Source organism: Chelonoidis abingdonii, chromosome 9 (assembly GCF_003597395.2).
Source record: "Chelonoidis abingdonii isolate Lonesome George chromosome 9, CheloAbing_2.0, whole genome shotgun sequence".
Taxonomy (NCBI): domain Eukaryota; kingdom Metazoa; phylum Chordata; order Testudines; family Testudinidae; genus Chelonoidis; species Chelonoidis abingdonii.
The window spans coordinates 40088360-40111535 of NC_133777.1; the positions used below are offsets into that span (position 1 = coordinate 40088360).

The 23176-nt window shown below is 48.1% G+C and overlaps 1 protein-coding gene across 5 annotated transcripts in view; it reads right to left on the bottom strand.

The window, feature by feature from the left end:
* Positions 1–14651: 14651 nt before the first annotated feature.
* GSG1L (GSG1 like) overlaps positions 14652–23176 on the bottom strand; it is a 127897-nt gene continuing 119372 nt past the window's right edge. For 2 of the 5 annotated variants that reach the window (XM_032794673.1, XM_032794671.2), the window contains 2 exons: positions 20123–20719; positions 14652–15461 (listed from right to left, as the gene is read on the bottom strand). In XM_032794673.1, coding sequence (XP_032650564.1) covers positions 15041–15461; positions 20123–20719 — 1018 coding nt within the window. In that variant the 3' untranslated portion in view covers positions 14652–15040. Of the gene's footprint in view, positions 15462–20122; positions 20720–23176 lie in introns of those variants that run through there. The other 3 variants (XM_032794675.1, XM_032794674.2, XM_032794672.1) reach the window with 2 other exon arrangements.

Sequence of the window (23176 nt, forward strand, 5' to 3'; positions counted from 1 at the left end):
TCCTTTTTAAACCCAGGTGCCCTGATTAGCCTGCCTTGATTGGCTGAAGGTGATCTAATCAGCCTGTCTGCCTTAATTGGTTCTAGCAGGTTCCTGATTATTCTAGTGCAGCCCCTGTTCCGGTCACTCAGGGAACAGAAAACTACTCATCCAGTGACCAGTATATTTGCCCTCTACCAGACTCCTGGACCCCATTGGTCTGGGTCTGTCACAATACAGACATCTAAGATACTGGTTTGATTCCCCTCCCCACCTCGGTCTGTCTTGTGTCTCCCTTATCCCTGCTATAACAGCCCATGCTCCCCCCAGATTCCGACCCTTCTCCCAGGTCTCCATGTTTTTCACTTACCTGTGGGCTTTCGTCACCTGCCCTCTTTGAACCTAGTTTAAAGATGAGATAGCACGAGCCCCACAGGAATGGTTGGGAACGTCAACTCCAGTGCATATGAATAATTCTCACAAACCTAATTTGTAAGGCTCCTTTCAGTGAGAGTAAAAATTGTAGGGTAGGTGGCCAGGCCTGGCTGGAGGGTCCTCTCCCCTTTGCCCAGAGTCATCTGAGCATGCTGGGTACAGCGATGGGAGTTCCATCCTGTTTATTATATAACCCAGTTCATTCAGTTCACACATCAGGTTAGGAATGACAAAGTAGCGTGAGCTGCAAACGCCTTTACTACATTTCCAAACAGTGTCCCATCCCTTTGCTTTGGGGAAGTAATTGTGGAACTGGGCAATAATGTCACTGTGGAGTTCAGCACATGAGCTGCCCTGATTTTGGCTGTGCCCAGAAATGGTGGAGTTCTATGTGAAGGAGTGAAAACACCACTGAGGCCTGGTTGGAACTGAGTCAGTATCTAATCAGAGGCGGCTCCAGGCCCCAGCATGCCAAGCGTGTGCTTGGGGCAGCAAGCCGCGGGGGGGTGCTCTGCCGGCGCCTCGAGGGTGGCAGGCAGGCGGCCTTCGGCAGCTTGCCTGCAGAGGGTCCACTAGTCCCACAGCTCCAGCAGACGTCCTCCAGGCATGCCTGTGGACGATTCGTTGGTCCCGCAGCTTCGGAGGACCCTCCACAAACAAACCGCCGAAGGCAGCCTGCCTGCCGTGCTTGGGGCGGCAAAATGCCTAGAGCCACCCCTGTATCTAATTCCTAATGCTTGCAACTTATTGGTAAACTGGCAGGAGGGGAATGTTTAAGAAGCCTGACCTGTCCCAAGTACATTAGCAGATGGCTGTGGAGGGGGCTTTTTGTTTTGTTATGTTTTCTTAAAGAATGGTGAACAAACTCAAAGGCCTATCCATTTACCAATCACATTGCCTGTGCTCTGTCATTGCTCCAGTGAACAAGGGATCCTGTGCACCAGTAGGTAAAGGCATCACCTGTTATTTGGAAGATACATTGATAGTGAGAGAAACAGAAGAACATAGTTGGTCCTGGAACACTTCAGATTGGTTCTGGAAAGATTGTAGAAATATGATTGGTTTTCTGGGGGACAGTGGCACAGAAACCAAAGGGGGATTTCTAAAGAGAGAATATCTCCATTGACGAAAATCTTTCAGAGTGAGTTTTTTTGGGGATATATTGAATTGATATGGAGAATTCATTCTAAATATATCAACATTAATTAGACTCATGTCTGCATTGCTAAAAATCTGTGCAATGGGTTTGGACTGAGACAGAAAATGCGACTCTTGAGGAAGGGATGCCAAACCTGAGTTGGCACAGTAGTGATCCATTTTAATCCACCGTTTCCCTTAGTGTAAGATGCTACACAGTGTGGGTAAAGGGAACCGGAATCTGGCACTATACTGATGGGGCATATTCATGATAGTCAAGTGGCTATATGCAAAGCTCTATTAAATCCTGCTGGCTGTCAGATGAGAACTGCAAAGTTGGAGGAATCTGATGACTCGAGGGCTGTGTCCTGTTCTGCTGCTGGCTAGGCCTGTGCTATTGGGCAGTGTCTGCAGGACCCTGGAAAAAGTAATAACAAAAGAGGAAACACATCTAAACCCCAAAGGGGCAAAAATGAAATCCAAAGTTCCATTCATGACTGGAGTCTCCACAGGGCTCTGGAGCTGGCATGTTTCCAAACAGCTATTTTCACTGGGGGAGAGAAACAATTTTTGCATGGCTTTTCTATCGGTTTAAAGATTATTGGGTGAGAAGAAGAAGGTAAAGGAATGAATCAAGTTGACATTTCCATTACCAACAGGAGATCAGTTTGTGGTCAGAATTCATGGAGAAGGATGCTGGATGCTACCAGGACTATTTATTACGTTTTAACACTGTCAGAGAGATGAAATAGCTTCTATTATTCATCTCCCCAGGACAGTAATGCATCTGTGAATATTAAAGCAAAACACGGAGAGCTGATTCAAACCTCTGACCCACCAAAGTTTTTATCTGAATGTGGAAACATTTTAGTTTTTCTCATTTGGACACTGAGAAAATGAACCTTTCACAATTAGGCTGCAAGCCGCTAAGATGCATATTTTGATTGCTGTTCCAGTGGTTTGATAATGAAATGCAAGCTTCCCTTTCAAAGGCCATTCTGTCTGCAGTCTGTGTCATGTCAGCTTCGTGCACCTTGGGCTGCCTTCTTTCAAAGTGTCTTGTATTCAGTCTTTCACCCTTGAGAGATGACATAAGAGCACCGATGAGATCTGTGGTGCCGTGACCTGCCTAGGAGTGCACAGACTGGGAGTAGAAGGATTGACACATCCCAGCACATGGTGCATGCATTCTGAGCCTAGCAGGAATTACTGATGTGAGAATGAGAGACACCTGAACATAAGGCCCCTGACTCTGCAGTGCTTCGTTCCTGCTTTTGGCAATGAGTCAGAGACGGGGGGGCAGAAGTGGGTGCTTTTAAGGCACCTTTGCCTCTGCCTAGTTCTGGGCTCAGCCTCCAGCACAACTTAGAGCAGCCCCAGCCTGCCTCTGACATGCCCCTATGCCCTGGCTGCAAGGGGAACTGAGGTAGCATTGTTCTGTCAGTGATAAGAGTATTCTGAGAGGGCCATTTCCACCCCTTTACATTGCCAGAGCTGCACCATATGGAAGGCTCGGCACCAAGGGCAGTAACCTTCCCTCCATGTGTTTAAGAGGGACTCTCTGGCACAGCACTGGCTGTGAGAGGCATATTGCGCATGTGTGATTCTCCTCTCTACTGGGTTCTCCAAGTCTGGGCCACAAAAAGGAAGCAGCTGTCCAGTGTGAGCTGCAAACCACTTCTTCTTTGCTCAGGGCTACTTCCTTCATTTCTCCCCAGTGATCTTGCTTGAGTCCATTTGCTTTCCCTGTGTCCCAGAGTGGTTTTCACAGCCTTTCTGCTTATCTGTAACTGGCCAAACTGCACCACCTCTTCTCTGGAAACCTTCCCACTGTATCAATGCCCACTTAACATGTCATGCCATATGGAATCATAGTCTGTCTAAAACAAGAAGCATTTATTAATGAAAACAACTACAAATGATGGACACAAATAAACAGGCTTCCACGGGGTTTGAGTTTCTGCTTTGTCTCCCTTGTTCACCAGGGACCACATCCTGCCTGAAGCTCTAGAAAACACACAGACATCTAGTGGCCAAATGATATGCTGCATGTGAACATATCATAGACTGGCCTGGCCTGATCATTCCCTGCTTCCCAGAGTCTTATATCAAAGCCCCCGGACGATGATGTACCAACTCACCAGCCCACTCCAGCAAAACATGCACGTGGGATTGGGAGCAGCAAAGAGGAGACTCCCTTTAGGCACTTTACTAATGTGGAGTGGATTTTTAACTGTTCCTGAGAGCATTTGAGACAGAACCAACCTCAGTAAGGGAAGCCCGGTGATTGTCAGCCTACCCTCCAGTATATTGGAGTATGGAGTCAGCAGAAAAGAAGAAAGCTCTGGTCTACACTGGCAGGTGCTGGAAACATTAACTGGAGGTGTCAGTCGGTACACCTGGAAGAAGCGCTGACTGTGCTGGGTCACTCCATGGTTTCCTCCTTTGGAAGCCAGACCATGCTCCTGCCTATGTCACAACATGGCATTGTGTTAGACCTGAAGAGAGGACGGGGGGAGAGAAGGAAGAGCATGAGTGAGAGGGGAGGTGTCACAGACTCACAGGACCTGTGCTCTCTCTTGGCTTTGTACAGTCCCCGGGAGAAACCCCCTTCAGTGTGAAAGCCCTTCTCGGGGGTCCACTCTGTCCCGGGGATTAAGCTGTAGGCTCCTCCACTTCCTGGAACCGCACCTCTCTGAGCCTTCAGCACTCCTGTCCCTCACTCTGGGCCTCCAGGGCCTCCACTCCCAGAAGCAGGACCGGCTCCAGGGTTTTTGCCACCCCAAGCAGCGAAAAAGAAAAAAAAAGCCTCAATCGCGATCGGCGGCAGCTCCACTGCACCGCTTTCTTCTTCCGTGGCACTTCAGTGGCAGGTCCTTCCCGCCGAGAGGGATTGAGGGACCTGCTGCCGAATTGCCGTCAAAGAGCCCGACGTGCCGCCCCTTCCCCTTGGCAGCCCCAAGCACCTGCTTGCTGAGCTGGTACCTGGAGCCAGCCCTGCCCAGAAGGAATAATGCAACCCTTCTCTCGAGACCATAGTGATTCTCAGCCAGCGTAAAACAGAAGGGTTTATTGAGTATTGTGATGGGGCAAGGCCAGATGGCTACAGTAAAGTACTGAGAAACAGGTATGTTAGCCCCAGGCTAAACAAATCCCTAGTACCCTGGTAAACAAATGGCAGTTGCTCCAGGTTAATCAAGGCACCTGGAGCCACTTAAGATCTTTCTAGAAGGCAGTAGAGATAGCTACTTTAATTAGAACACCTGCAGCCAATCAAGGCAGGCTAATCAGGGCACCTGGGTTTAAAAAGGAGCTCACTCCAGTCAGGCAGGGAGGAGCCAGAGGAGAAGGAGCGTGTGTGAGGAGCTGGGAGCAAGAAGGCAAGGAGCTGAGAGTGAGAGAGTGTACTGCTGGAGGATTGAGGAGGACAAGCGTTATCAGACACCAGGAGGAAGGTCCTGTGCTGAGGATAAAGAAGGTGTTTGGAGGAGGTCATGGGGAAGTAGCCCAGGGAGCTGTAGCTGTCATGCAGCTGTTACAGGAGGCACTATAGACAGCTGCGATCCACAGGGCCCTGGGCTGGAACCCGGAGTAGAGGGCGGGCCCGGGTTCCCCCCAAACCTCCCAACTCCTGATCAGACACAGGAGGAGCTGACCCAGACTGTGGGTTCCACAAGAGGGGAAGATCACTGAGGTGAACAAATCCGCCAATAAGCGCAGGACCCACCAAGGTAGAGGAGGAACTTTGTCACAGTATCTGAACCCAGTACAGGAAATGCCCTGGGCCCTCGAGCCTAGCAACCCTCAGCCCAGTACATCTAGGTCTCTCCTGCATCCAGGTGGGCTCTGACTGCTCTCTCTCCCCAGTCCAGAAGCCCCCTCCTTCCAGCTGATCATCCTATATCATCTCCCCCAACAGCCCCTCCCCTGTACTTTGTCTTCGGTCCCAGGTACACAGGTCGCTGGGGCCCCTCTCCTCTGTGTTTTTTATCCCACTGGCTGGAACTGGCTGGTCAGGTCACCGGGATCCTCTCTCCTCAGCCCTTTGTCCTCCCACTGGCCAGAACGGGCTGACTGCCAAGCTGGGCTGGGCCTCTTGGTCACCAGGTCACCTGTCACTAGGGTCCCCATCTCCAGACCATTGTCCAAAGGTCCCAGCTGCTAGGCAAGGTCACACCTGGTCCTCTGTAACAACAAACCCTCTCCCACCTCCTTGTTAAACATGCAGCACCCAGGGAAGCTGAGGCACACGCACACACTATTCCAGTAAAGCACTACAAAAAACCCCAACTTCATCACAGGAGGGTCTGCATTTCCCACCCCCACATCGCAGAAGCAGGCTGCACTAGCAGAGTGAGACAGCAGCTAAGAACCTGGGAAAGGCTGAGAGGTCAGGGAAAAAACTAACCTGATGGGGACACAGAGACATAAAAAAACAGGTTTCACCACATAGACTTGTCATGCTTCACAGAAGACAACATAGACCCTATGTGTTAAACTACAGGTCACAGTTAGTGTGTAAAAAAGAGAATCCTGCTTTTATGATCTTTGTGTGAAAGGTGGATTTACTATAAAAAATGCATCAAAGATAGTACATTAAAATATTTATGAGAAGGTGCCAGAGCACTAAGTAAAACAAGCATTTCTTATGAAATTTAACTGAGAGGAAAGTTTTGCCTTTTGGTAGCAAATGCTTTATTAATAGAAAGCTGCTAAGAACAACACTGATTGTTAAAATTCTGCAGCCCGAGGAATGTAACTACCACATATGCAGTTTAATGCCACTTGTATAGAGGGATTAATTAAATTTTATTCTGTTCAATTCTGTATCCATTTAAAATTGCTTATTGATTTGGAGGGGGGTGGGGGGAAATCCAACCACCTTGAAATGGCAAGAGGATGGTCTAATGGGAAATTCTGTTGCTAAAAAAACCCCCGCGACCACAGAGTATCATGAATATTTGTTCTTTTATTTGAAATCGTACGTGACTGATCCTTTGGTTACAAAGCAAGAGGTGATAGAATTTATTTCCATTCTAGCTGAAGCCAAGTGACACATTTCCCTGCACTCATGTTCTGTGTAGGACATGTCACACGTGTGTGTGGTGAGGGGGTGGAGACAGAAGGAGCATGCACAGCCCTCACAAGGACCTGCCATAGTTGCCATCCAAGGAGTGCATGGAATGCTCTGTCAGTGCACCTTTGGGTTGCCTGGTGCCCCATGGTGCCATGCCCCCCACTGCACCGGCCTGTGGAGAAGCTACCTGCACTGGAGGCAGCAGGCTTTTCAGGCCCCCAGGTATGCTTCGTCCAAGCCCTCTCTGTGGAATGGTGCAGCTGCTTAGCTATTTGCTAAGCTCCACAGTAGGGCCCTAAACTGAGCCCAAAGACATTGTCATAGAAGAACTGAGTAGCCAAAGTAGTGCATCAAGGGCATGTTTAGAAGTGTGCAGATGAAGCAATTTAAGTTCATAAGTGAAATGAGAAATAAATTAAGGCAATGGGTAGTAACTGATGTGGAGATGAAAGAGTGAAATGTGCATTTCATTGAAGCTTGTTTTGAATCGAGTCCTAATTTGACTGGGAACAGACACAGCCCAGCTGATGTTGTATTGCTGATAAACATGGACTTAATAAGTCAGCTCATAAACCCAGCAGAGAACGTGCAGCTTCTTGGCACTGAAAGACAAAGTTCCCAGCAGGCTTCATGCAGAATGGAGCAAATGTCAGAGTGTACCCAGGTGCGTGGGCTGTACTTGAAGTTCAGAGCAAGTGACTGCAATATGGCCACCTCGCCTGATGTATCATGAATCTCATGCTATTTGGAGTCATGTGATTAGGAGTGACGCTCAGCTTCCATTAAAAACACAAGCAAATATGAGTTTCTAGCCCTCATGCAGAAAGATGTGATAGTGGCTCTGAAAGACCTTGCAGCCAAAGGCAAGGAATGATTTTAAGGCATTGAGTAACCAGATTTGGGGACCTGATTTGTGATTTTTGAACACCTGGGGATGTCAATACTGTGAATGTAATGCAAAAGGAGGGCCTATGGGGGAGAGGCTGCAGGGCACGGGCTGAACCATCCAGCTGGTCTCATTGACTGAAAATTACCAGAGCTGGTTAAACATTTTCTGTTGAAACTTTTTTTTTGATGGAAATTTGATTAAACAAAATTTGGCATGCACAGTGTTGCCTTTCCTTTAATGTTTTCAATTTTTCTGTCAGAAATCTGACAACCTCAAAAGTATTGATCAAAACCTGAAAAATTTCAATGTTCATTTCTTTGGCAAAATAAACCCAGATTTTCTGTGGAAAAAAAACACATTGTCCAGCCAGCTCTAGTTGTTACCCCAAATCTTTTGCTATATAGGGGTTCAGGGTGTGGAAGGGAGCTCTGGGCTGGGGCAAAGGGTTGGGATGTGGGAGGGTGTCAGGGCTCTGGGCTGGGGGTGCAGGCTCTGGGGTGGGACCAGGGATGAGGAGGTTGGGGTGCAGGAGGTGGCTCCAGGTTTGGGGGAAGGCTCATGCTGGGGAAAGGGGTTGGGGTATGGGAGGGGGTCATGGCTCTGAGCTGGAGGTGCAGGCTCTGGAGTGGGGACAGGGAAGAAGCGATTGGGGTGCAGGAAGGGGCTCCAGGTGTTTTTGGGTGGCTCAGGACTGGGGCAGGGGGTTGGGGCAGAGGGTTGTGGATCACACTTACCTTGGGTGGCGCCTGGTCAGCAGTGCAGTGGGGGTACTAAAGCAGGCTTCCTGCCTGTCCTGACACCATGGACTGTGCTGCTTCCCGGAAGCGGCCAGCAGCAGGTGTGGCTCCTCTCACCCTCAGACACCGCCCCCCCAGCTTCCATTGGCTGGGAACCAACCAATAGGATTGCAGAGCCAGTGCTCGGGGTGGGATCAGTGTGCAGAGCCCTGTGGCCCCCCCGCCTAGGAGCCGGATCTGCTGCTGTCCACTTCCAGGGCACAGAGCGGTGTTGGAACAGGTAGGAACTAACCTGCCTTAGCCAGGCAGAACCACCAACAGGACTTTTAACGGCCAGGTCAGCAGTGCTGACCAGAGCCACCACTACCCAGTGCCTTACATTCCGCTACCCAGTACTGGGTCACGATCTGTAACTTAAAAACCACTGGACTAGATGACTTCTAATCGTACAATTCTATGAATCTATGATTTGAGTGCTATTACCACTGCTTGTACAATGGCTCAATTTTTCCTTGTTTACCATGGGAAGCTTTGATACTTGCCTTCCTTATAGGAGAGGAGTATGACTCTTTGCTTAGTAAGGGCTGTGACATACAAAGAATTAGTAACATCATTGAGAGAAGAAGTGGAACTTGAACATAGGGTCTCCTGGCTCCAAGCCCAGTGAACCTGCCTTTAGGCAAAAGGATATGTTGATGGGTTAAGGCAGCAGCAGGAGAAGGGATTTTATCTGGGGCCCATCTGGAGGGACTGCTCTGGGCTGGGTGGCTATTTCAGGAGACTCAGCAGGCCCAGGGAACTTACTTGCTGTAGATGGAATGTTCAGAGTTTAGTAACAAGTTTGTAACAAGCTCTACTGAGAATGTGCAAATGGTGGTCCTTGAGGGAGGGGCGGAGGGGTTATATCTTGGCCAAATCTGGCCATAAATGTTTTGGGTAGAAACTTAAAAAAAGCAAAAGAAATTCAAGCCAAGGCAGAGACCAAATATGGAAAATGACTGTCCACATAGTTAAAACGCAGAAAAATAACTATAAGCAGTTGTAACTAAGGAGTTGTAAATGATAGTGCTGGCAATCTTAATCTTAGTGGTTGTTAGCGCTCATGGTAATAATCATCATCATGAATAGCTACCCCTGTGTTGGATTGGTGATATATGGGTAACACCCATCTTGCTTAACCTCTGGGAGGCAAGTACCTCCAAACAGAATCTGGTTAGAGCATCTCCAGCACAACATCTGCTATAGGCCCCTAGGAAAGTTTGATCAAACTGTATATGTGACGTTGCACTCCATATGATTTTATGAAAATATGCTAATGAGTGTGAATATAATGTAACTGAAATATGCTTCATGAAAACTATCTCTTGTAAGGTATCATTACAAAGCTTATAATCTACTGAGTGTGGTCATCCTATTTGTATGAATGTATCATTCTTGTATCTGAAACTAGGAATATAAAATATAATTCTGAGGTCCTATTGTAGTTATGCAAAGTGTGGGCCATTAATGGTGGTTTAGAATCTTGATGGCTCCCATCAGCTAGGACAAATGGTCATAAATAGCTCTATTTACTTGCAAGCCTTCCTGTGAGTCAGGCCGGGAAGAATGAAGGCTTGGGGGTCTCGCAGGACATGTGACCATGTCACCTGGTATTTGAATCCATCTTAAACCTGGTGCTTTTCCATTTAGAAGGAGTGCGGGGAGGGGGGGAACTCAAAGAGACAAAAGATTCCCGCCTTTTGCCAAAGGTATATAAGGGGGTGGAACAGAACAAAGGAGGCAGTAGTCATGAGAAATCCCCTAGCTACCACCTGAGCTAACAAGGACTGTACCGGGGAAAGGATTGCCCCCAGACTAGGAAGGAGTCCAGTCTGTGAAAGAAGCTTATTGGAACATCTCTGAGGGTGAGATTTACCTGTATTCAGTTTCCTACTGTATTAGGCTTAGACTTGTGTGTTTTATTTAGTTTGCTTGGTAACTTATTTTGTTCTGTCTGTTATTACTTGGAACCACTTAAATCCTACTTTTTATAGTTAATAAAATCACTTTTTGCTTATAAATTAAACCAGAGTAAGTAATTAACTCCTGCGGGAGAAAACAGCTGTGCATATCTCTCTATTAGTGTTATAGAAGGCAGACAGTTTAGGAGTTTACCCTGTATAAGCTTTATACAGAGTAAAACGGATTTATTTGGGGTTTGGATCCCATTGGGAATTGGGTATCTGGGTACTGGAGAGAGGAATACCTGCTAAGTGGTTTTCAGGTAAAGTCCGCGGTTTTGGGCGGACATGGTTCAGACCCTGGGTCTGTGTTGGAGCAGACTGGCATGTCTGGCTCAACAAGGCAGGTTCTGAAGTCCCAAGCTGCCAGGGAAAATGGGCTCAGAGGTAGCCTCAGCACATCAAGTAGCAGTCCCAAGGGGGTTTCTGTGACCCAACCCATCACAGTATAAAATACCGACTACGCTTGAGAAGGAAGACTAGGAGCTTCTCTTTACTCTAGCATAATGCGAGAACAGGGGGATGTGAGATGACTTATGATACCTGCCACCTTCGCTCCTAGCAAGCAAGACACCAGAGCATTCTCTCAGTCACTGCGTACCAGCTGTTTATATTCCAGGTGATGTAATCCCATCAGCACAGCCTGTCTTACTCTTCCCACTGTTGCAACCCCTTCAGCGAGTGAGGAGTTGTTTGCTTTCTCTATCTCAGTCAGCAGGTGGGTTGCATCTAAAAGTGGCGTGTGGCCCTCCATACCACCTCAGCGCCCTTCCCTCCTGAGACTGGATTCCTCAACTAGAGGGCAGGAGAGTCAGTTCTGATTTGGGCCCTTTCCACAATATTCCTAAAGGTTGTTTCTGAAAGCAGTTCTGTCTCACTCTGCTCATCCAATTCAGCAGCTCTGGCCTGCAGACGCTGCGAGTGTCGTCGGTCACCAGCTGCTGGTCCTGGGCACACACATATGCCATGTGGCAATAGTCAGATATTCTGCAGTAACTGGGCAGTGCCCCCCTTGGCTAGTCCACTGCTGGTCCGCTACCTCCACAGTCAGAGGGAGTTTAAGCACCAACTAGCGCTACAGTATGGCTTTTATGTGATCAGTTGAAGCATTTAGGGCAGAAGCTTTTAATTAGCCTAACTGTCTCTTAACAATGAAAGTCAGAAGCCTGCTGCCCTTGGTGCCAACTCCCCTGTGCTCACTCTGTCAGTTGCCCCTTCCCTTGGCCAGGGACCTCTAATTATGGAAGAAACAACCAGCAAGCCCTCAACATGTGCTTGGCAGGGAGGGGGGACAGAGGCCCAGTTTTGTGCAGTGCCACATGTAATGTTTTATATAGATTTTAATGAGCTAATTTACACAATTGCAAATAATTTGAGTGTAACCATAAGTTTCAGTCGATGTGTTGCTGATGAAAGGTGGTGGCCTGTTTGACCTCTGTGGAGAGAGGCGGATCCCCACTGCAGAGAAGAACGGTGGCCTTCCTCCCAGGAAAGGAGAGGGGGCCACACAGATACTGATCAACTAAAAGAGGCAAAGCAAAACTATGAGGCCAGAGCTGAGGGCAAAGGTGCAGAAGCAGGGAGGTAGCGGGGGTGCCATGCAGAAACCCCAGAGAAAAGGTCCAAGTGATGGTCACTGCCCAGTGGAGTTCTACCTGGACTTAGGAACAGACAAGAGCAAGGCAAATAGCCCTATGCTCATAGAGAGCCTCCGCATGGCTGAGCTTCCTCCCCTGAACTGGTGCATGGCCAGCTAGGTCAAAGCCAGGGGTAGGTTCAAAAGGCATCTCTGGAGTTTGTGGGTTCTTGGATGGGGTGACCAAAATGAACATGTGAGAAGAAAAGGGGCCATAATCTGGAGATAGGCAAGTGCCGTGGTGCATATACATTACAATACGCTCTTTAATTACGTGAGCACATGCTGCGTTTTTCCAAATGGGCATCAGGGTTTGAAGATAGGACTCTCTGATCACTATCCCTTGAGTCAAAGGAGTAACTGAATGGATTTGATACAGATCTTCCAGCACCTTACACAACTATTTACAAGATTCATAGATTCTGAGACCAGAAGGGTCCACTGTGATCATCTAGTCTGACCTCCTGTGTAACACAGGCCATAGAACGTCTTCAAAATAATTCCTAGAGCAGATCTGTTAGAAAAACATCCGGTCATGTTTAAAATTGTCAGTGATGGAGAATCGACAATGACCTTTAGTAAATTGTTCCAATGGTTAATTACTCTCACTGTTAAAAATGTATGTTTTATTTCAGTCTGAATGTATCTAGCTTCAAATTCCAGCCATTGAATTGTGTTAGACCTTTCTATGCTAGATTGAAGAGCCCGTTATTGTTCCCCATGTGGGTACTTGTAGCCTATAATCAAGTCACCCCTTAACCTTCTCTTTGTTAAGCTGAATAGATTGAGCTCCTTGAGTCTATAAAGCATGTTTTCTAATTCTTTAGTCATTCTCTGCACCCTCTCCAATTTATCAACATCCTTTCTTCTTGAATTGTGGACACCAGAACTGGATGCAGTATTCCAGCAGCTATCACACAAGTCCCAAATACAGAGGTAAAATTACCTCTCGGCTCCTGATTATGCATCCAAGGATTGTATTAGACCTTTGGCCACAGTGTTGCACCAGAAGCTCATGTTCAGCTAATTATCCACCATGATCCCCAAATCTTTTCCCGAGTCCTTGCTACCCAGAATAGAGTTCCCCATCCTGTAAATATGGCCTACATTCTTTGTTTCTAGATAGATACATTTACCCCTATTAAAACATATATTTTTTACTTGCATGCAGCTTACCAAGGAATCCAGCTCACTCCATATCAGTGATGTATCTGCTTCATTATTTTCCACTCCCCAAATTTTTGTCAGCTGCCAATTTTATTAGTGACAATTTTGTGTTTTCTTCCAGGTCATTAACAGAAATGTAAAATATCACAGAGCCAAGAACCAATCTCTGCAGGCCCCCACTAAAAACACACCCCTTCTACTATATTTACATTTTCAGGCCCCTCAGTTTGCCAGCTTTTAATCCATGTAATATGTGCCATGTTAAGATAGCAGTGGCAAGCTGGGTATTAGGACACTTGTCCCTGTGAGGGGAGTATGGTTGAATGGGTGGAGCAGTGCAAATCAACAGTACAGCACAGCACACTCTGAAAAGCAGGGTAACTGACTGTACTAACTTGGTTGGCTCTGCCATAGCTGGGCTATGGATTCTGTTCCCAGCTTTGCAAGAGCTGGGACCTTCTGCAGCTTCTCAGTTACTTGATTTGTAAAATGGGGAATGATTCCTAGGGTAGGGATATGAGGCCTTGGTCAGTAATGAGGGTTGGAAAGTGCCCAGAAATAGTAGCAATAATTTGTAGAAAAGGTGAGAGCTGAGCTCATGGTCTCCTGGGTGCTTTGGCAATGAGTCTTTGGAGTGGGACGCTCTCTCCAGAAATCATGACAGTGCAACATGTGAGACAGCCCTTTCAGTGTACAAACTGTCTGGTGAAAATTGGGATGAGTGGCAACCCCACCCCTGCCAGGGGTGGCTCCAGGCACCAGTATGCCAAGCGCGTGCTTGGGGCGGCAAGACACTGGGGGGCGCTCTGCCGGTCGCTGCAAGGGCGGCAGGCAGGCTGCCTTTGACGGCTTGCCTGCGGAGGGTCCGCTGGTCCTGCTGCTCCGGCAGACCTCCCGCAGGCATGCCACTGAAGGCAGCCTGCCTGCCGTGCTTGGGGCGGCAAAATGCCTAGAGCCACGCCTGACCCCTGCTATGTATTTTGGAAGGTGCTCTTACCTATTTGGTGTCCTGGAAGCAGAATGGTATGAGTCCAGTAAATTGGGAGCAGAATGTCACACTAAATGTCATCTAGCCTTGAACTCTCATGCTATCAGACAGCGGTGGCAGTGGTGATCATGGGTCAGAAAGCACCTCAAATGCGTTTGCAGTCATCTAGAAATCCAACTAATTTCAGTGACTCCTTTGACCTGGATACAGGCGTGATGGGTCATTATATGAGTGGAACAGATAACATGGATGATAGGTGTAAGCAGCAGCAATTAAGGAAGGTGCTGGCCACAGAAAGCCTGTGGTCATACATGGAAAATGCATAGTTGTTAACTGTGGTGATTGACTGCCCTGTCAAACAGCTGATCACTACATCCGAAATGGGGAAACACACAGATCATGGTCAGTTCCTTGCCGACCTATGCACCTTTCACCGGATCCACTGAGATCTTTATATGGGGCTGACAGCTACCGTGGTCACTGAGGTACCCCTGGCCCAACCCATGGCAACAGTACAATTTTAGACTACAGTGGCTGGTTGACTTGGTGTTTGACGTATTTTAAGACACAAGAGAGGCACTGTTTTCTAACAATTGATGTGATTTAATGAATGATGCACTATAGAAAATAGAAACTAGCTGGGTGCTGGGATCCAGATGAGAGCCGTGTTCCATGGAGCCATGAGAGGAGGCCCTTTCCCTCACACACAGTGCCTTCTTTGGCTTATTTTTTCAGCATTTGCTGCTGCTGGAACCAAGGGAACATCAAGATGTCGAAAGAAGTTCTAAAGGGACATTTTCTTTCAAATGTGAAGCTGCACAGAAAGTCTTCCTGGCCTGTCTTCTCAGGAAAAGGTAACGTGACAGACTCAGAGCTCACCAAGCATTTGCAGATAGAGGTAACATACAATGTCACAATTCAATGCTCTGAAATCTGTTTGGGATGCAGGGTTCCTGGGCCTCTGTAGATGCTGGATTTGCTTGGTTTTATTGGACTTATTTCTGGATTCTTTTCTGCACATACTGTGTCTTTTCTCTCAAGGTTTGGCTGCTGATTTCAGGGAATAAGCTTTTCAGAATGTTACAATACACCATGTACAGCTCCGGGTCTATCTTGGGCACGGGGGCTGAGTTCGAATTGCAGGCCTGTTCAGTGACAGAGTGCTGCAGCAAGTGCACATCACTGAAGAGAGCAGTTAGGATTTTGTGTGCTGCTTTGTAAGGGTCATTTTCAAACTGCACCATTGCCTTAAGCTCAGTCAGGGTATAGCCATTGTAACGCTTGCTGTCTTCTGTGCGAGGCGGCACAGTCTCACCAATATGTCTCACCTTCCACTTCAGGCATTTCAGTTCTTCTTTTACATCATCCAGTTCTCTCTCCATGGCTTGGAATTCCTTCAGAGTTACAAATCTCCTGCTGAACGAGATGTTAGTAGATACAAGGTGGGAGTTAAAGGACAATCACTGTTAATTCAAAATGGTGGGATGCTAGGTGGGATTATCAGTACAGGGTCTGGGACTCTGCACAGGGGCCAGCCCCAAATACCCTCTGTCTGGAACCATTCAATACTTGAATTTTGTCATTAGTGGGGCTTGGGCACCATCCTAGTAAGACTCGCTCTGATCCTCCAAAAGGTATGTCCTGTGGGAGCTATCCAGCAAGATCTGGGGGTCACTGCGTAAGTGACGCTGGGGTAGAAAGAACTGAGAGGGTGTCAAGTATCAGAGGGGTAGCCGTCTTAGTCTGGATCTGTAAAAGCAAATCCTGCAAATTCTGTGTTTTTAGCATTTAAACAAATTAAGGGTCAGCTCCCAAAGGACGTATCAGCCATTTGCTCTTGAGTAGGGGCCTCTGTGCTGGCCTGACCAATTTGGAGGATGGTTGGGCTGGCGCAGTAGGTGGTAGGAAGTCTCTCAGCTGCCACTCAGATTGGGATAACCCCACCACTCACTGAAGTCACTCTTCCATCACAACACTACCGACCATGTTTGGAGCCATAGTCTGCCTCCAGCAGGCTGGGTGGCTGTGGTGCAGCTAAAGGGCCTTCCGCTAAAGGATCTAGCTAGAACCTGTGGGCACAGAACCCAACTGGGCCACCTAGGGCCAGGCTCCTTGTCGTGTGAATGCTGGGTCAGGGATGGGTCCTATATTTCTATGTTTTCCCAGTGTGGATGCAGCCAAACCAATATAAAGGGACTGACAGGAGACTATGCAGTCACACTAGGGAAGCAGCAGAGCTGGGAACTAGACTTTTCCCAGCCCCGATCACCCCACTCCGAGGTATGATCTACAAAGCCTTTTGGAAAATTTGTAGGGACGCTGGTCAGGAGCTTCTATTTCATGGCTGGATAGCTGCATACCTGAACGACTTGTACTGAAAACTTGGTTTTGTGTGTGTATGTTTCAAATAATGTGAGCTGGCTGGAGCATAGAATGGGCATGGGAGGAGTTAAAATACATTTAAAAATAAACCCCACAGACACTAAAATGTGGATATTAATAATCACCAACTTTTTATCTTTCACAAAAATTCCTTGGAAATTAACTAACTGTCAAAAAACTGCATTCATGAAATGTGATCATTGTACACCTAAAAATTGCAGTCAGGCAATGCCCAGATTAAAATTCCAGTAGCAATATTACCTTAGCTATGGTGCACAAGCAGATAGGCAGTGTTTTAGCTTTCTGCTTTTCTGGGTAAAGTTGCTGCTTTGCCACAAAGAAGCGCATTTTCAGAAGCACGCCGCATGTTGCGTGTATCTTGAGTGATGAGTTCTTGAGAATCTGGGCATTAGTGTCATGCTGGGATCTGAGGGGAGCTAAGCGCTTGATAACCTGACTCCAGTTGCAGGTGCTGAGAACCTGAAAATCTGGTCCTGGCTCTTTGGCAAACGTGGCCCTTGGTAATGTCACTGGTTAGGGGAGTTGCTGTGCTGCGGTTAGCATGGCATAGGGCAGGGGTCGGCAACCTTTCAGAAGTGCTGTGCCGAGTCTTCATTTATTCACTCTCATTTAAGGTTTCGCATGCCAGTAATACATTTTAATGTTTTTAGAAAATCTCTTTCTATAAGTCTATAATATAGAACTAAACTATTGTTGTATGTAAAGTAAATAAGGTTTTTAAAATATTTAAGAAACTTTATTTAAAATTAAGTTAAAATGCAGAGCCCCCCCAGACTGGTGGCCGGGACCCAGGCAGTGTGAGTGCCACTGAAAATCAGCTCGCGTGCCGCCTTCGGCACACGTGTCATAGGTTGCCTACCCCTGGCATAGGAAATGATTTTGCCATGATAATGTGCTAGAACTCCTCCTGCTGACTTCACTGGGGTTTGGATCAGGAGCTAAGTTTGCTACAGCTTCCTTTAAGCAGCCTGATCCTGCAAACAATTAACATGTAAGAAACTTTAGCTACATGAATAAAGTTTCTCCTGTGTTTGCAGGATCAGAGCCTATGCTACACCACAGAACATGCAGAAAATGCAGCATGACTGAATTATCACTGCTGCTCACTATGGCCATGGCTACACTGGCGCTTTACAGAGCTGCAACTTTCTTGCTCAGGGGTGTGAAAAAAACACACACCCCTGAGCACTGCAAGATACAGCGCTGTAAAGAGCCAGTGTAAACAGGGCTGCAGCGGTGGGAAGTGCGGCTCCCAGTGCTGCAAGCTAATCCCCATGAGAAGGTGGAGTACGTGCAGCACTGGGAGAGCTCTCTCCCAGCGCCGGCGCTGCGACTACACTCACACTTCAAAGCGCTGCTGCGGCAGCGCTTTGAAGTTTCGGGTGTAGCCATACCCTGGATGTCCTTTGCGGAGAAATCAAGACCAATCACTACCCTGCATATGTAACCAGATACCTGGGGTCATATGTATGAGAGAGAAATAGCCACTTGTTCAATGGCAGTGATGAGTCCAAAGGTAAATTCTCTGAGTCCTGAGGCCCAGACCAGGGAAATAACTCTCTGCCCTGAGGGAACCTGAGGCAATGTTGAGCACAGTGATGGCTGTGTCTCCAGCTGAGGCCATTGCAGAGCACTGCCAAATCTATCACACCTACTCAAGGGAAATGACCAAATAAAGGGCTTGCGAGATGACAGAAGTAACTACAGCCAGGAATATGAGGCAACTTCTTCCTCCAGGTTATGGCTGCCTGATGGGCTGTGAAAATGTAAAGGACCCTGAGCAGGGTGGAGTGGGGATAAGAGCTGCTGCTCACCTTGTCTCAGTGTGTAGGGAACCAAAGACCAACACAATGGGAGGCAGGGGGGCGTTAATACTCTCCCTCCTCCCGCCAGAGAAGCTGAGTTTAGGCCACAGCGATCCCCAGGCCCCAATCTCTGAGGAGGTGGGATACAGACAAGGAACTGGGCTGTGGGGAAGAATATTTACGATCTGAATTGTTGAAATTTGAAAAGATAAAAGGTATTGGCAGTCATGCATTCCCTTAGGATGCCAGTTGTGTGCCCTCACTACACCAACTTCTTTATGGGGGGGCTGTGACCGATATGGCAGCCCTATGCAGTATCTTTGGGGACCATTGTATTACATTTGTGATACTTTATATAGGATTGTGTTCTACTGCATGAGGGGGAGAGTTACCATAGCTCCTCCAGGAACTAAAAACAGTGTGTGTGTGTGGAGGGGGTGACCAAGGTGAGTAAACTCTAGAGGTACCACCCCCAGGGGTGGCTTGCATTCACTGGGTCAAACTGGGTTTTCCAGAGACTACATATATCAAAGCTTTTGGTATAAAAAGCTCACAACCTTCCTGTGGCTTCAGAAAATGGACAGGCCCCTTGGTCCCAAAGTGGTCCCAAGCGTTGTGGAAGGACTGGAAAGACCTTGGCAAACCGGACTGCCCCATGTGGATAGTGGATTATTCCTCGTATGTGTAGTGAGCATTAAAATCGTTGTATTGTTTTTGGCATGTTTTCTCTGTGATGCTTGTGTGTATAATAAATGTGCTTCCTTTGACAGAGTCATGTGGTCACTTGCACCCACTGGCACATGCAGGCCGTAGCTCTTGGAGCGAAGCACAGTACAGGTGCTGGCCATTAGGCAGCCTGGCTGGCTGGGGCTATCTCAGTGTATGTCAGGGAGCTGACCAACTTTCAAACCCCCAGTCAGAAGGGAGTGGGCCATGGGTCCCTGCTCAGACACAGGAGCTGGCTGGAGGCCTGAGACCTGACTGGGCACTCCTGGAGTGGACCAGGGTGCAGTCACCCTGAAACTGTAACATCCATGACTCATAAAGTGTGGACTTTTCAACGAATGGCGCACTGCAGGGTTTGCAGTTTAAATACAGTATAAGCAACTGTTTAAATTCACAAACGGCTCACAGCACCCAGGGCTGGCGCTTCCATTAGGCAACCCTAGGCGGTCACCTAGGGCGCCAGGATTCAGGGGGCGGCATTTTGTGCACTCCCCACAGGGTGCACAGGAGCTTCCGGTTCCACTCCCGTCATGCCACCAAACAAGGACCTTCTGCCGACGTGCCGCAGAAAACAGCGGCAGGCAATTGAGCAGCTCAATGACTGCTGCTGTTGCCTGCGGCATTTTGGCGGAGGGTCCTTCTTCGACAGCGTGATGGGAGCTCCCATGCGCCCCATGGGGAGCACACAAAATGCCACCCCCTGAATTCTGCCTAGGGCACCAGAAACCCTGGCGCCGCTCCTGACAGCACCTAGGAGGAGGAAGCCCAACAGGTGTGCAGCCTTGCCCCCAAATGAAAATACCAACCCACATTGAATGCAACTTCCCAGCGCTGCACTCAGGAGCCATCCTAACCACATTGTGTAATGAGGCCATCCCAAGCACAGTATAGAAAATAGCTCACCTGTGGGTCTGTATGCTGCTTGGTTACAAACTGTTTTATTGAACCAAATACCAGCTTGACTCCCAACTATCAGTGTAACAAGGGACCATGAATATCTCTGGTACGCCATGTTGACATCATTCACTGTGTGCTAACTACTTCCTCAGTTATTTTAAAAAAAGAGTAAACAAATGAATTAGTGACCTCCGTGATGGGACCCCTAGTGCCTGTCTGAACTAAACACATTACCTAGATGCATACCTGTTGCAGAGGGGATTTTCATGAGTCGGTTCAAGATTCCTTCCTGTAGTTGTGGACCCAGATTCGGAGTAGCCAGCAGATTGCGAGCTATCACTGGGGTTTACTATCACTTTAGGCCTTGTGCTTTTCCTGCTTGGAATCACTGTGTGGTCTGATGGTGAGGCTTGTAGAGTTTGTGCTGTGTGAGGACAACAGGAATATGAGGAGGTCAGACTGAGTCCTGCCTGGGATTCTGGGTCTTGTTGTGGATTGGCTGAGCTGGATGTTAGATTAGGCCTGAGGCTGGTGGAATGAGATGATGAATTTGGCCTTGGATTGGTTGGGTTGGAACCTGATACTGCTAGTTTTGGATTCATTTGCTCCAATGTTCTAGGTCTTGATGCTACTCTTGGGGCCAATCGAGTGATGTGACCAGCTTCCAGCATGGTTGCGTTCTGCCCCATGGAGGTCTGGCTGACAGGCTCTGATGAAAGCGAGGCATTGGTTGATGTATAGCTGGAGGAGCTTGATGTAGAACATGGGGATGTTTTCTGAGCATTGTGGCCACTCCTGGTCCTTCTCACTTTAGTAACATTTAGAGCTGGGTGTTGCGCTGCCCTGAAAAAGACAAGCAAACAAATATTCACTCCCCTTTCTGGGCCTGTGCTAAGAGCTGATATGTCAGTATGAGACCCATCGCCCTTGAGTATTACACCCAGGATTCACCTATCTCTTTTGTGCCATAGTCCCCCAAATTGGTCTCTGAGGAAGCAGTTTTACAAAAAAGCAGCCACTGTGAGAAACATACCCAGCATATCAACATTTCCTGTCTTCTCAATGACGTGATGTACAGAGACCTTTGTTGCAGAGTCCAGAAGCCAGGCAGCTGCCAAATAAACACTGACTAATGCTAGGGCAAGGGTATATGGATGGGCAGCTGAATGGATGGGTGAATGGCTGAAATGCAGTCTTCCCCCATGCGTGAAGAAGTCATTCCTGCAAAAGGCAAAACCTCCCTCCACATTGCAAACAATGGACTCAGCTGGGTACCATAACAGGTGAGTCCTGGCATAACGCTATTGCGGGAATTCTGGCCACAAGCAGCTCCACAAGCCGCTGTCCCAGCTGGTGTCAGAGTTAGATTGGCTGGGGGGCTTTGTTGTTCTGGCAGACCTTGCAAATGAGAGTTCTAGTTCGTTGGCTTGGGTTGTTATGGACCTCCTGGTGGTCTCTGATAAGGTATGCAATACCCGCTTGTGTCTGGGCTATGCCATAGTTGGGTATTGCAAATATGCCACTGTTGTGGTCAAATCATCACCTCTAAGGTGAGATCAGGCCTTGTCCCCATTCCTGGCGGGGCAAGGACCTGTGACATTCTCTGCTCAGAGATCATGGCTCCTGCTGGGGGAGAATACTTTCCTTACTGTAGGCCAGTGTGGACAGCCTGGTGCAGCATTGTGATGTCATCCTTGACTATTTATGCCCTGACCCTTGACTCTTTCTTGGCAATGTCCTGCCACTTCGTCGTGGTTCCCAGATGCAGTGGCAGGGGAGGCGACTGGCAAACTAGCAGTGGAGGGGCTGCAATGACTCATGTCACCACTATCATGGCAGGTTCAAGCCCCTGCTATTGCTCAGCTGAGGACAGGGAGGTCTTTCCTTCTTTTCCTTAGCCACTGGAACTACAGAGTCCTGACCAGTGGAACTGTTACAGGCACTGGGACATCTGACTGCCACAGGCTGCCTTCCCCAGGCTGCACAGTCAAACCAGTCTCACTGAATGATGTGCTTCACAGATAATTTTCTCTTGGGCCCCTGAGAAGCAGGAGGGAGTATTAAGTACTGCCGCCGTGACTGAGCTGTATTTGGTCTCTCAAGACTCTGATGCGCGGGGGGAAGGCAGAGACATTTGTGATCCAGCTCCTTGTGCTGTACTGGTGGTTCAAGGGACCAGAATCTAGCTGTAACTGCACGTCTTGGAAACCTCCAGTCCAGCATGTCCAGGGAGGAGGGCTGGTGTTGGGGGCAGAGGAGGAGGTAGGGCAAAATGCAGCTCCACTCTGCTAATTCCCAGCTGTTCTGTGGTCCCTGACTAAGTTAGAGCAGCTCCTGGGCAGACAGGGTCAGATCAACTGCGACTCCAGACCCAGGGAGGCAGATACAGCTGCCTGATGCCTCCCCACCCTTACGCTCCCTTGTGCATTATGTGCAGGACAGAATCTGGCCTCAGGTTTCTAAGGCCACTGTCATGCTGTCTGGAACAGCTCACGACCCAACCTCAGAGCAAACTGTGCTAACCTCAGGGCAGACTGTCAAAAAGCAGGGCAGAGACCCCAAGCTGGTGTGTTCTATAGATCAATTGCACCAACTCGGTAACAAATGTAAACTCTTGGATCCCTGTAACAGTCTTACCGTGGAGTCACAGACAGTCCTCTTGGGATCTACAGTTTAGCCTGCCTCCCAGGCAAGCAGGACTATGTGACAAAAGGTCAGGTCCACCAAAGACCATATTCAGATTACTCCCAGTCCCAAGAGATCAGTCACTTACCCCAGGTCAATTTGTCCCTTAAATCACACACCAAACGCAATGCTTATAGCCAATCCTATAGTAAACTAAGTAAGAATTTATTGTCAGAGGGGTAGCCTTGTTAGTCTGGATCTGTAAAAGCAGCAAAGAGTCCTGTGGCACCTTATAGACTAACAGACGTTTTGGAGCATGAGCTTTCATGGGTGAATACCCACTTCCTCGGATGCATGTAGTGGAAATTTCCAGAGACAGGTATTAATATGCAAGCAAGAATCAGGCTAGAGATAATGAGGCTAGTTCAATAAGGGAGGATGAGGCCCTCTTCTAGCAGTTGAGGTGTGAACACCAAGGGAGGAGAAATTGCTTTTGTAGTTGGCTAGCCATTCACAGACTTTGTTTAATCCTGAGCTGATGGTGTCAAATTTACAGATGAACTGAAGCTCAGCAGTTTCTCTTTGGAGTCTGGTCCTGAAGTTTTTTTGCTGCAGGATGACTATCTTTAAATCGGCTATTGTGTGGCCAGGGAGGTTGAAATGTTCTCCTACAGG